A 13,869-nucleotide genomic window follows, 5' to 3' on the forward strand; every position below is an offset into this window, starting at 1 on the left:
CAACTCATCTTGCATTCACTAATAGAGAAATACTTATTACTACCATTGTGTAAGCACATGCTTGTTTGGTAAACGTAGATAATTAATAATGGATTTGTCAGCTCATCGAACTAATACTTATGCAAAGCACAAGCATTCCTATTGTACACTCACACATAAGCCGATGCTATTCCAACAAGCATGATCATGGTGTCATCCTAAGCAAACACAAACACACGTTCAGTGACTGCGGTAGAGAGCCTGCCGACTTTCGGTTACCTTGTGATCAGACATGACCCACTGACCAGCTTTTGAAATGCGAAGAGTTTTCTGTAAGTATGGTACTCTCTATAAATATAAGCTTGCCAAAAAACTATCTGTTTCTCATTTCTCACACAAGTTACTGCTTGCAATGTAGGAGTATGTATAGCACAGCTGATTGCGAGTCTGCATCAAGATTCAAAATATGACGCAATGCTAACAGGCCCACTCTCTGCAACCACTCTCTGCATTAACATTTCCAGCTGACTAAATAGAAAGACACAAATCTACAGAACAATCTACTGTTAAAGTATGGTCGAACCTTCCTATAGCGAAGTCACATCCGACAGGAAAATATTGTTATATACAATATTCATTATAAACATATGTTCTTTGCATGCTATCGGGGAGAAAGATTTGGTTTACAATTGGCTACATCAGATTACGATATAAGTACAATCGGCCTCTTGTAATCAGCAGGCTTAATAAATTAAGGAACCAAATTTCAGTTTTCGCAGGGGAAAAATGTAGCTGTATAGGTCAAGTGTAAACATATTAATTGCATGAAGCCAAACTTGGATATCTTGCTGTGTTACACTGCAGCACTAGAGAATGGCATTGGTAAAGATAGGCCACACTTATGAACACTTCCAATACTTATGAACAATGCATGCGTGTATAGGCATGGTTTCATTCATTATCTCCCTTCATCTCTCTGTTCTAAGGCTGCATATTTGTTTGCATGTACCATCCTGAATATGTCTGCTTTTACCTTTACTGCATCTAGGTTGGCCTGTTTCTTCTTGACCAATTTTACTCTTTCTCTCTTCATATTGAGGTGAATCAAGACTCTTTCAGGAACTATCAAGCATCATATGGGATATCATTGGCCTTAGTGAGGTTAGAAGAACTGGTGAGGCTTATACAGTGCTGAATAATGGCCACGTCCTCTGCTATAGAGGACTCCCAGACAAGAAGCAATGCAGGGTAAGATTCCTAATCCATATGGACATAGCGACACTGACGAATTCTACAATATTAATAAGAGGGTAGCTGTAGTAACCAAACTTAATAAGAGGTATAGATTAAAGATGGTACAAACCTATGCTCCAACCTCCACTCACGATGATGAAATAGAACAGTTTTATGAAGATGTTGAATTAGTGACGAGAAAAGTGCAAACTCTGTATACATTAGTCATGGGCAACTTCAATGCAAAAGTGGGCAAAAAGCAGGATGGTGAAAAGGCAGTTGGCAATTGACTACGTCATTGATTCTAGGAACACTAAGGAGGAATATTGGTAGAATCTGCAGAAAGGAATAAGCTCCGAATAATGAACACCTTCTTCAGGAAGTGTACGTAGCAACAGAAACTAAACCTGGAAAAGCCCTAATGAAAAAACTAGAAATGAAATAGATTTTGTACTTTCTGTCGATCCCAGCATAGTGTAGGATGTAGAAGTGTTAGGCAAAGTGCAGTGATCGCAGGTTAGTGAGGTCTAGGATTCACATCTATATGAAGACAGAAAGAGTAAAATCGGTCAAGAAACGGGCCAACCTAGACGCAGTAAGGGTAAAAGCAGACCAATTCAGGCTGGTACTTGCAAACAAGTATGCAGCCTTAGAACAGAGAGATGAAGATGACATAGAGTTAATGAATGAAACCGTAACTAGGCTGGCTTCAGAAGCAGCAGTTGAAGTGGAAGGTAAGGCACCAAGGAAACCAGTAGGTAAGCTCTTCCAAGTAATGAAGGGCCTAATAAATGACAAAGAATGAAAGTGTCCGACTCAAGAGATCAGATAGAATTCACACTGTCAAAACTGATCAATAAGGAAAGTGTAAGGGATATTTGAAATTATAATGTGAGAAAGACTGAGAAAACGGTAAAGGATGGACACAGCTTGAAATCAGTGAAGAAAACTTGACAAAGGACAAGCCAAGATAAGCGGGGTAATAAAAAAAAAATATAAGCAGGGTAATATCATCAGCACTTTCAAAGATATAATAAAAGCAGCGGAAGAATTCTACACTGACCTGTACAGTACCCAGATCAGCCACGATAACTCCATTTGAAGTAGTAATGAACAGGTTACAGAGGCTCCTTCTATAACTAGCAATGCAGTTAGAAGGGCCCTGCAAGACATGAAATGGGGAAAAGTGTAGGAGATGGAATAACAGTCGATTTAATCAAAGATGGAGAAGATGCTTGAAAAGCTTGTGGCCCTTTATACAAAATGTCTCAAGACTTCAAAGGTTCCAGAAAACTGGAAGAATACCAACATTATACTAATTCACAAAAAGGGAGACGTTAAAGAACTGAAAAATATTTCTAGACCCATTATCTTACTTCCAGTATTGTATAAAATATTCACCAAAATAGTTTCCAACAGAATAATGGCAACACTTGACTTCAGTCCACCAAGAGAACAAGCTGGCTTCAGGAAGGGATACTCTACAATGGATCGCATCCATGTCATCAATCAGGTAACCAAGAAATCTGCACTGTATAATCAACCTCTCTATATGATTTCATAGATTATGAAAAGGCATTTGATTCAGTAGAGATACCAGCAGTCATGTAGAAGCATTACGTAATCAAGGAGCACAGGAGGCATACATGAATATCCTGGAAAATATTTACAAAGATTCCATGGCTACCTTGATTCAATCTCCACAAGTAGAAAGATAACTACAAAGAAAGGGGTCAGGCAAGGAGATACAATCTCTCCAATGCTATTTACTGCATGCCTGGAAGAAGTATTCAAACTATTAAACTGGGAAGGCTTAGGAGCGAAGATCAACGGTGAATATCTCGGCAACCTTCGGTTTACACATGAAAATGTCCTGTTCAGCAACACTGGGGATGAGTTACAACAAATGATCAAGGACCTTAACAGAGAAAGTGGAAAGTTGGTTTGAAGATTAATGCGCAGAAGACAAAGAGAATTATCAATAGTTTGGCAAGGGAACAAGAGTTCAGGATCACCAGTCAACGTCTAGAGTCTGTGAAGGAGTACATTTACCTAGGTCAATTACTCATAGGGGACCCTGATCATGAGAAGGAAATTTTCAGAAGAATAAAAATGGGTTGGAGCAAATATGGTAGACATTGTTAGATCCTGAGTGGAAGCTTACCACTATCGTTGAAAATAAAGGTGTAGAATCAATGCATTCTACCAGTGCTAACATATGGGGCAGAAACTTGGTGGTTGACAAAGAAGTTCGAGAACAAGTTAAGGACCATGCAAGGAGCGATAGATCGAAGAATGTTAGGCATAACATTAAAAGACAGGAAGATAGCTGTGTGGATCAGAGAGCAAATTAACAGGGATAGTCGAGATTCTAATTGACAATAAGAGAAAAAAATGGAGCTGGGCAGGCCACGCAATGCGTAGATTAGATAACCGGTGGACCATTATGGTTACAGAATGGATGCCAAGAGAAAGGAAGCACAGTCAAGGACGGCAGAAAACTAGGTGGGGTGATGAAATTAGGAAATTTGCAAGCACAAGTTGGAATCGGTTAGTGCAGGACATGGGTAATTGGATTTTAACAAATGAAGCGCCAATGGTAACGGCACACTAAGAAGGAACAAAAGGCAGGACAAGGCACTTCCTTTCTTTTGTTCCACCTTGTTTTGTCTTTTGTTCCTTCTTAGTGTGCCGTTACCGTTGGCACTTCGTTTTTTGAAAGCTATGCACCAACTAACCCCACAACGTGTTTTAGGGTAATAGGATCACAGGGAGAGGCCTTTGTCCTGCAGTGGCCATAAAATAGGCTGCTGCTGCTGATGATGGTGGTATTATGCATGTCATATGTACACCCACATCGATGTCTTCTGTATCAGATTACTCAAAACAATGCAATCACCATTCTTGTCCTCTAAGGTGCACAAGAAATGCCAACGATTATTTAATCAATTTAGACTGCCAAAGAACTTCCTCAAACTTATGTTTGGTCTGGTCAAGAAGAAGTTATTAGTGGAGAAACCAATGGCTTATGATGATGTGTATTTCCATGTTTATTCTAATCCTTGGGCCAGCATTGACACAAGAGAGCTCGAAACTTTCAAGGTGGACACCTTTCAAACTAATCGCAGAATGGACTCACTATTAAAGGATGTCATCTTGCGAATATCATGCCGAAAAAACATTTTTGAATGTTTTATCGTATCGGTTATAGTAGGTGGGTTATCGTACCGATACCTCGCCTTCTCCCTCTTTTCGTCTCCACAAGCACGCTGGAAGCTACAAAGCACAGAAGGCAAGAGGGCAAAGCCTCGCCCAGAAGCTCTGTGTCGCGGCGGCGAAAGGGGTTATCATGGCTGCGGTAGACTGCGCTATGCAGCATGTTGTTTCTATCTCGTAGGTCCCGTGCAGCAGACACAGCTACATGTAATTTTCACGTGCAGACCCACAGGCCAAAGATGAAATCAATTTTATGTCATTTTGAGATAGCAGGCAAACATATAGTTTACTTAACTCAAAATTGGCAATAATGTATTACTGAAAATGGTCTCGCAGTCATGAAATCAGCCAATAGCGTTGGTGGGTCCAACTGCTTGAGATGACGCTGTGTGATGGCATTTGCGGAAGCCACAGCAAGCAATTTTTCGCCGTTTTTGACACGAGATTGTAAATTACGTGCTGCATGCATTGCAATGATACTTTACTCACACGTTTACAGGAGCCTCTTCTACAGATCAATAACATTTTTGCATTAAGTTCAAAAACTGTTTAAGGGCCCATTTCAGCATGCAGTGTAGTCCTTTAGTGATAAGCCATTAAGTGAACTCGAGTAGGTGGCGTCAAAATACTTGGCATCACAGAAAGTAGCTGCAAGAACTTCAGGGCAACATAGCCGATTTTGTTTTCTCTTTATTTCTTGCTTACTATGCATCTAACGGCAAGAGTACCCATTTTTCTGTTGCATTTGCAGTCTAATTTGCTAATACAGTTGAACATAGTAATCCACCTTAGCGTCCTTGTTACTTTTCCCTTCCTTTTCCCTGCATGTTTGTACTTTTGAATCTTGCGCTGCACTGTGTACAATTATTGGCGCATGTTTGCTGCAGACCTAAAGGTGCCTCTTGTGTTCTTTCTCTAAATATTCATTCAAACATTAGTAATTTGATATTTGTCACGTTAGGTCCACTCGATTCGGCCCATACTTTGTGAACTAACTGATGCCTGCCAGTTCAGTGCCAGTTTTTGCATGTGCAGAACTAGCACAGCACAACCTGCACGAGCTCTATGCTATCTCTCTGACTGCTTGAAATGCTGTTAGGTTGCCCTGCACGAAGTCTGCAGTGCATAAAACGAATGGCGATGCGTAGATGCAGTCATTCTAAACTGGTGAAATGAACAGCAAGGTGCAGCACCTCCTGAACTAGTTCAGAAAGTGGAGGCACACCGTATTAACCTATTAACATACCAATTTCATGATGCCACTGCTACCATAAAGCAATCTGGTGGTACCTGTTGGCAGGCTCAAGGGCAACTCTGGCTAGAGGCATGTCGTTTCCATACCTGCCAATTTGTGAACTTTTGACCCTCGAAATTCTTACAGTGAAGAATAGTAGGCCATTTTATTAAGTTTGCCCCGGGCATACATTTGTTTCAGAGAGCAGCTCTTAGGCGGCGGGCCGTTCCTGCGTTGTGTCGTCGTCCCTCGGCGTAACTGAACGAACGATGAAGCACCAAACGCGAAGCGCAGTGGGGGATGAAAGATGGCGAGAGCAAAAAGGGCACAAGGAGGGAAGCAGAGGAGGAGGGTGCAGCGGAGGCATGAGGAGGAAAGCGAAGTAGGAGTATGGCGAAAGGGTGCGGAAGAAAGTGTAGTGCAGCGCAAGACGTGGTCTGCAGCGACGATCGCTACGAGATGTCACCAGAGTAGCATGCGTCGTCTGTTCATTGACGACGCCATCGATAAGGCATGCGGCGAGCGCGTCGACCAGTACAATACATTGAAACAAAGCGCTGCATGAGCAGAGGTCTGTCTGCGGAGGCTGCTGTGAATCACGCCTACACGTCACCCATGCGCTGCCCCTCATGATCTCCCGATTAGCAAGGTAACTGTGCCACACTTCACTCCGTTTGCTATGTACCACATGAGACAGATTGTGTAAAATGAAAACACATTTAGAGCTGCACTAAAACTTTGCATTCGGGAGTATCATAATCGTCTATGAATTTTTTCCCGACAAGAAACACGGTTTTTAGATAACAATGACATTTTTTAGAGACTTTGCTGTTGCTGATTTGACCTGGTTCATTATCTTCTCTGAACATCAGCAATTGTACCTACTGACATACGGTAAACGTCATTCATGCAAGTATAGAGTATGACGTCTTGTACTGCCACTAGAGGGTGACACCAGTCATCACCACAATTTTTCCTTCTTAAGCATTTCCTTGCAACCCTGCGTTGCTCTATCTTTAAACACCTTTCATACTTTTTCACAACCACAACTTAGTTTTTGTAATACTTGCTCAACATTTACATACCTATGTAAAATTTAGTAACACTTTTTCCAATAATACAGCTCGATGGAAGGCGCAAGACGCAAAAAGCAGGAAATGCTTGACATGGCGAAATATTTATATCCGTAGAACAAGTCCAATTCGTACACATTATGAAAAATTTGGGAGTTGGCAGGTCTGTGTTCGTAGCATGACAAGCCCCCTTAGCAATCGAGATCTCAAGGCGGGGAGATGATAATAAGAAAGTTCTACAATAGAATCGGGGCTGAGGAGACTTAATACTCCTCTTACCACTAGAGTTCACTGCAAAAATTTAGTGGCATTGTCTTTGGCACTCCCCTCAATGCTGCCTGACAAGGTCACTATGTATCGTTGCTGTGAACCATACGAGGCACCACAATGATCATGTCATGCACTTAGTGACCGTCTAGTCCTCCCCACTGTTGCTGCTGCCACTGCACTAGCATTGTTCAGCAACACACACACTGACACAGTCAACCTCCTTGCCATCCATGTTGTTAGATATACCTGTGACTAAAGCTTCGCACAAACTAGTGCGAAAAGGGACTGCATTCGTAGTGCTGCATTATTAAACGTGAGTTCTTTGTTCTTTCTTCCCTAAATTTGCGTTTTCGACCCTTTCTCATTGAAGGTAAGTGTTGGCATTAAAAGAAATCAGAGGACCTTAAAACATATTTTTTAAAACAGCACTTTTACTGACAGAAAACAAGTAACTTGTAATGAGAGATGAACAGGATAGGATGAAAGAGACTGAATAAACCGTGAACTTCTCGTTCACAAAACCACAAAAGTTCATTTAGGGCTGCGTTTCGGTTTTGTTGCCGCCTTTTCTTGTAGGCTAGCTGTCACCGGTGTCCTCTGGACTCAATTAGAAATGAGAAAGCACCATGCCTGGACTCATACACTCACCACTAATCTGGAATCACAGGCTCGGTGATATTTAAAGCTTTGACAGCTTTTTGCCATTTCGTCATGTCCATTGTCATCATGAATATTCCACTTCTGTCTTCACGCTCGGTATTCGTGTTCGCAAACACGGGCTCCACCACCACCATGTTGTCCGCATCGTACTTAATGCGGGCGTGGCCCTCGTTGACTAGGAACGACAGATGAAATATATTCTCACGTCTTGGCAAATGACTGTGGGTGGAGCACAAATTCAAAATACGGCACTGGGCACCCAGTTTGCTTGTATAAGTCCCCCAGAAGCCGGTGGATTACGCTGACACGTTCTGTGGTTGTCTCTTGAATGGTCTGCTCCACAGAGGACACCTGAAATCACACAAGAGGAAGTGTTGGCTATTTGAACACTTTCACAAGCACACAAAAGAAGTAAAGTCGTTGTCAATAGTATATGGGCTGCATTGCCTGTGGCTGCCAGCATGACTGCTGGCCCTTTTATGGAGTTGTGCACAGCACAAGGAACAAAGGACAGAAAGAAATGGTTGAGACAAGCGTTGACAATCATCTTGAATGTAGAAGGACTCCCAGTAAAGCCATGATTGCGTCAACCACTCAGAGCGTAGGTACTCACAGACCCTTTTTCCGTGTCCTGTAAATGGAGTGAGACTGCCGAAAATGGCTTGTACGTCGTGAGGCAACTGCCAGTGTCAAATGCAGTACACCCCCTATATATATATATATATATATATATATATATAGAGAGAGAGAGAGAGAGAGAGATTTCCTTTTTTGAGGTATATTCAACTCTTCTACCAACAGATTTGCAACTGCCACTGGCTCCATGAATTATGCCCCTGTTACATAAAATCTTACCTAGCACCCTCTCCTCACCAGCCTGCTTCTTCATTAGCCTCGAACAACCTTTGATGTGAGCTAGTGCAGTACGTCAAATAAAATGGTACAACGTTGCTTTCTGGCCCCTAAGAGCAGTTATGCAGTGTTTAAACAAAGCACTGCATCATATCTTTGTTAATATCTGTCGTGGTTTTTCAGTGATGATGTTATTTGTGTTTCCCTAATATAATTGGTTGAGGCAGTGGACTGCACTTTTGCCTACAAGACTGAATCAGTGCGCTGCAATGCAAAGGAATTGCTATCTGTGTGATGCTGGCACCGGTTTCAGGGACAATGCTTATGAAAACCAGGAGAAGGCACATGAGGCCGGTACTTTGACCCTAGCCTGCTGCATTGTTACTCGTTCATTGCAGCACAGCACTCTAATCCGAAATGTGGATGTCAATACCTTTCTCTTTTCTGCCATGCCCTTTCCTTGCACAGGGCCTGCCAGCACCGAACCTGAAGTTAGCTGTCAAAAAAAGTCACGGATTGTAACAATAAGCTTTGTGGAACCTGGTGCAATAGGATACAGGAACTTGGAGAGCACAGCGTAAAATGGATGCAAGGGTGAAGTGTGTCGGAGCTTGTGCGCATTACACCCTGCTTCGTCACCGGGTGTTAGTGAGCTGCATCAAGTCATAGACAGTCGACGAACTTAATACTTTGCATTGCTAAGATAAAAGAAAGCTTGACGCTCCCCGTTCACGTCTCGGGACGGCATTGCGCGCGTTACCTTATTAGGTACGGTCGGCGCTCTGTCCGGGACGTCCTGCGTCATGCGCCTGACGGGCGCCTTTTTCGCCTTGACCGGCACGTCACCCGGGGAGCCGTACAGGTACCAGAAGGGATGGCTCGTCTTCGCGGTTCCTTCCGCGAGCTTCCCAAGCTCCGCCCACGCCTTCTCCGTCAGCGGACCGGTCTGCGACGCATCCGACACGAAGTCGCGGACCCGCGCTGCGAACTCCTCGGAGTCGAACTTGCGCAGGTTCACTGGCAGCGCGGTGGCCAGTTGACGTCCCCTGCATGCCGCCAAGCTGACAAGCGTAGAGTCCAGCACGGCCTCCTGTGCGCGCGTGACGTTTTCGAAGAGCTCTTCCGCTTGCTGCAGAACCTCGTTGGGCCGAACGTTCTCCGGCACGTTAAGCTGTTCGTCCATGACAGCGCCGTAGTCGCGGCGCACACGGCGCACCTCCTCGGCATTCTCGGCCTTGAAATCGTCCTGCGATTCGGACCTACCGTCTTCTGACGCCTGCGACATGATGGTACGCTCGCCAATTGTTCCTTCGAGAGAGTGTGTCTGCGCTTGCACGCTTACGGATCCGACAGACGGTGCGGAACGCGTCGAACGAGGCGCAGTTTCGGTTATATATTGAACTATAGTTCCGGTGAACCAACACGGACAATTTTCTGGGGGAAAGCTAGGAGGCAAAGCGCGCACAAGTGAGAGCGCTTCTGAAAAAGAGTCCTGCGTTTTAACCCACGCTAGTTTATACAGAGGAAGAGAAAACATAAACACCAACAGCTAAATAAGACAGAACACAACCTTGAGTGTGGAGGTTTACTTATTTTGCGGCTTTTCCCTTCCGCGTTTGCACAAACGCGAAACCATCGCACGTGGAAGCTGATTCGATTCAGCGTTTGTTCCAAGCCGCAAAAAACGCTGCAGGACTACTTGGCGCGGTAACATATGCGCAACAGCCACGCTGCCGTAGCTTTCCCTTCATAGCCACAGAAATTTGCTCTCTGTTTAACGCGCGCTTGGGCCCTCGGGCTACACTGCAGTGTACGCTATACTTGGACTGCCTCACGTCGGCGCGCATGCACTCTAAAAACGGTTGCACCCTTTGGGGTACGTGTATATTTGCCACGGAACAATAATCGTCGTCTGTCTTGCTTGCGTTTCCTTTCTTGAAAACGCTGCGCTCATTACTTTCCTGTCGGGAATGCTATGTCATGCTGATAACGCGCATGTCGTTCGTAATTACTGGGAAGTACCGGGCTCGCAGCGTTAAAGAAAGGAAATTCGGCCAAGTCTGATGACGATTATGGAGCTGGATTATGGATGACGATTAGGGAGCATTACGCCACGCAGCCAGCCTTGGCAAACGAACGCTTCGTGAAGCCAGCAGTCCACAGTAGTAGCCCAATACGTGACCACTTGCGTTGAGATCACGGAGCAAGAATCTAGATTAGCAGAGACGTTTGGTTCCCAGTAGCTATGTCAGCAATTTTTATTCGGTGCGCGCTTGTTCAGCTGCTCTGCCGTGGCTCTGCCTGCAGAGTGGGAACACTAAAGGCAACCGCGCACTTTGACGTGCGACCACGTGTTGGGCCACCAGCGGGTTTGGCTTCAGTCACGCTGTGGTATGCTTTGCTTTGCTTTCCTCCGAGGGTGGCTGACACCCATTATGGGGGATTGGCCAAGAATCGGGTGATTTGAGAAGCTCCCTCCCATGGCTCCCTCCTATCTTTTTCCTTCCTCCATGTCGGCGCGCCTGACTACGCGTACGTTCCCGCGCATAAAATTGAAAGACCATACGTGGATGGACTTGGCTACATGCGACCGCGTGAACAATGAACGAAGCTCTTCGTAAGCCAAAGCCAGATCCTCGTTACCACGGAGACGGAGACCACATCTTCAACGCTCACGCAGAGACGAAGGGGAGGGGCTCGACGTCGCTCTCTGGCATCCAAAAAGTACAAAGAAATAAAGAGAAACCAGCGGCGAAGGCAACCAGAAGCTCCGCCGTCATGGCTGGTGACGGGCCGTGATACTCGCCCAAATTGGGGTGCCCACTATGACCACACCGACGTAAAGGTTGGCATGTACGTGCACTTTTGATCAAGCATTGCGCTATCGCGCGCTCGTGAAAGTGTTCAGTGCTCGAGATGAAGCCATGATCTAAGCGTTTTCTCATTTCGCTTTTGGCTAGAGAAGATGCACCACCACCATGCGCCTGTGATCTCGCTGGGATAACTCCTAAACTGAACGATTATCTCACGTACGAGAGATCGCTCGATATATTCTATATCAGCGCCTTCGTTTCTTTCTTTTTTTAACTTTGTATGGCACTTGCGCGAGGTCGTAGGTGTCGATTGTTGGTTCTTCGTACACCTCCCGTCAAAACTGAAAGCGGGGCTACGTACTTAACAAATTGCCCATAAGGGCGCATGCGAAGTGCACTCATTCGATGATTGAGGATATCATCTGCACTAATACGTATGCACTATACTGAACTAATGACGCTGGGCTTCAGTGACGATGACGAATACTGAGTGATGACGCGCTGGCATGGGTCGCACCATGTTTTTCCATTAATAGCCATGTGGAAACGTGGCTACGTGCGCATAAACAGACATTATACATCTGGTAGTACTTGTGCATACCTAAATACAGCACAGAGTTTGTTGATCGTGACACTGTTGTGCTTAATAAGATACCTGCCATTGCAACCTGCCACGATTCAAATGTAAGTGTGGCTGCAGAGAGCTATTCTGGGAGTGTTCAATTGCACAGTAACTTTCTTTTAGCTGTATGCATAGAACTGCATGGACCCGATCTAATTCTACATCTTAATTCTAATTAGCGGTTATTTTGTTCAGGTACTTCACCAAAGCGAAATAATTCATCCATACGAAAACGGCGACCCTCTTTCTCTTGCCTATGTGAAATGCATCATTTTCATAAACGAGTTGTGTAGTAAACACTTCCAGAGCTTTTTTGCAAAGTGCATAAACAAGGCTTTAATTAAGAATTGAATTAAATAAAGTGTCAGTATAATAATTAACATTGTGGCGCACTTTTGTGCAGGCCAAACATTATTTCAACTGGCAGCTAGGTTTGTTTTGTAACAGTGAACATATGCCAAATACAGAAAAAAAGCTCATCATTGCGACTAACTTCATGGAAAGTGCTCCCAGTGCAGCATAAGTGTGTTCCCTAATCGTGTGGTATTGCTTTATTTGGTAGTTGTATCGCACCTGAGTCAAGCAGCACTTCATTCATTTGGTCATTTCAATTTAAAGTGTCACCGTTAATAATACGGTACCAGATTCCATGGATGCCAAAGCAAAGGGTGTGCCAAGGAAGGGTGTGCCAAAGAGAGAAATGATATTCAACATTTATTGCAAGTTTCGTTGATGTGAACAGAAGCTCTTTTCCAAACTTCACAGCTCATGTCCACTTGCACTTTGTCATTATTCTATGTGCTTCCAACAACAAATGCGTGACGAGGAAAATGGGATGAAGACGGCGTGGTGAGAGCACTTTGGCTTCACTGCGGCTCGTTAGGCAACGCATTGAGGAGTCCAATTCGTCCTGGACCAGGATGAATTTTCGTTCAAATGCAAGGCTTTTTCTTTCAAGGAACCTGTATGGGTTTCCTTTGTAGCAATTGCTACAATTGGGTGGATGTCTCATTCTGCCTTTATTAAGTCCATAGTAGCCAGATGGAGAAATTTAAAAGCCGTAAGCGGTCGTGCGCTCATTCTTGTAATGATTTGGAAAGGGAGCCGTTCGCGAGGACAAGCAAGCAGTTTGCTTCTCAAACCATTATAAGATCTCACCGTAGATGCTGCTGCGTCACTTCAGGCTGCGCCACCTGCATCTCGAGTCTCTCTGAAGGTGGTGCCACGACACCTAAGACACCGGCACCGCAGCGTAGGCATTTTGGTATAACTCGTGGCATGGAGAGGCTAAAGCGGGACAAAACACTGTCCCACGCATAAACCGTTGGACAGCGGGAGCACAGAGATAAAAGTGAGACGTGTCCCACCTAAATCAGGACGTCTGGTCACCTTATACATCATTGCCAAAGTTGTGCATTGCCAAGTCCCACCAAGAGAGGATATGTGAATGAGGAACAGAAAAAGCACAGTGGCTACATTTTCTTGTCTCTATATATATTCTGGACCTTGGGCATAGTTTGAAACAGCTTGTGGTCTTTTAGTTATGCAGCAGCAATTTAAGGGAAGTTTCACTCAATAGAGTCATGGGAAATGATGAAAAGTGCACAAATTAGAAGTGCTCACACAAACATTGAAACTGTTATGTAATGGAAGTGGGCAATAAGGTAGGCTTGTGATAAAACTCACCTCTTCTTTCTGTGTGTTTTACTTTTTTCTTTTGCAGATAAGTACCCCTTCTTTAAGCCCAGCGACATTTTTCATTTTTTCTGAAGAGCCCTCCACATAAACAGCAGGGACTTTCAGCAGATTGAAGAGATGGGCAAAACTGTAGACATGGTGAGTGGTGGCTCTTGCATGCCTGTACATTGATACAGACAAGTTTGTACTGGTGCAAACTTCCTGGGACTACATATTGTT

General features: G+C 44.4%; 1 protein-coding gene and 1 pseudogene across 2 annotated transcripts in view; one reads left to right on the forward strand and one right to left on the reverse strand.

The window, feature by feature from the left end:
- Positions 1–7,416: 7,416 nt before the first annotated feature.
- On the reverse strand, positions 7,417–10,471 carry LOC142560588 (non-structural maintenance of chromosomes element 4 homolog A-like; annotated as a pseudogene).
- Positions 10,472–11,187: 716 nt separating this feature from the next.
- The window catches only part of Klp68D (kinesin-like protein 68D), a 33,186-nt gene continuing 30,504 nt past the window's right edge, over positions 11,188–13,869 (forward strand). For both annotated transcript variants that reach the window (XM_075672796.1, XM_075672797.1), the window contains exons 1-2: positions 11,188–11,370; positions 13,676–13,788. In XM_075672796.1, coding sequence (XP_075528911.1) covers positions 13,768–13,788 — 21 coding nt within the window. In that variant the 5' untranslated portion in view covers positions 11,188–11,370; positions 13,676–13,767. The remainder of the gene's footprint in view (positions 11,371–13,675; positions 13,789–13,869) is intronic.

Source organism: Dermacentor variabilis, chromosome 10 (assembly GCF_050947875.1).
Source record: "Dermacentor variabilis isolate Ectoservices chromosome 10, ASM5094787v1, whole genome shotgun sequence".
Classification (NCBI taxonomy): domain Eukaryota; kingdom Metazoa; phylum Arthropoda; class Arachnida; order Ixodida; family Ixodidae; genus Dermacentor; species Dermacentor variabilis.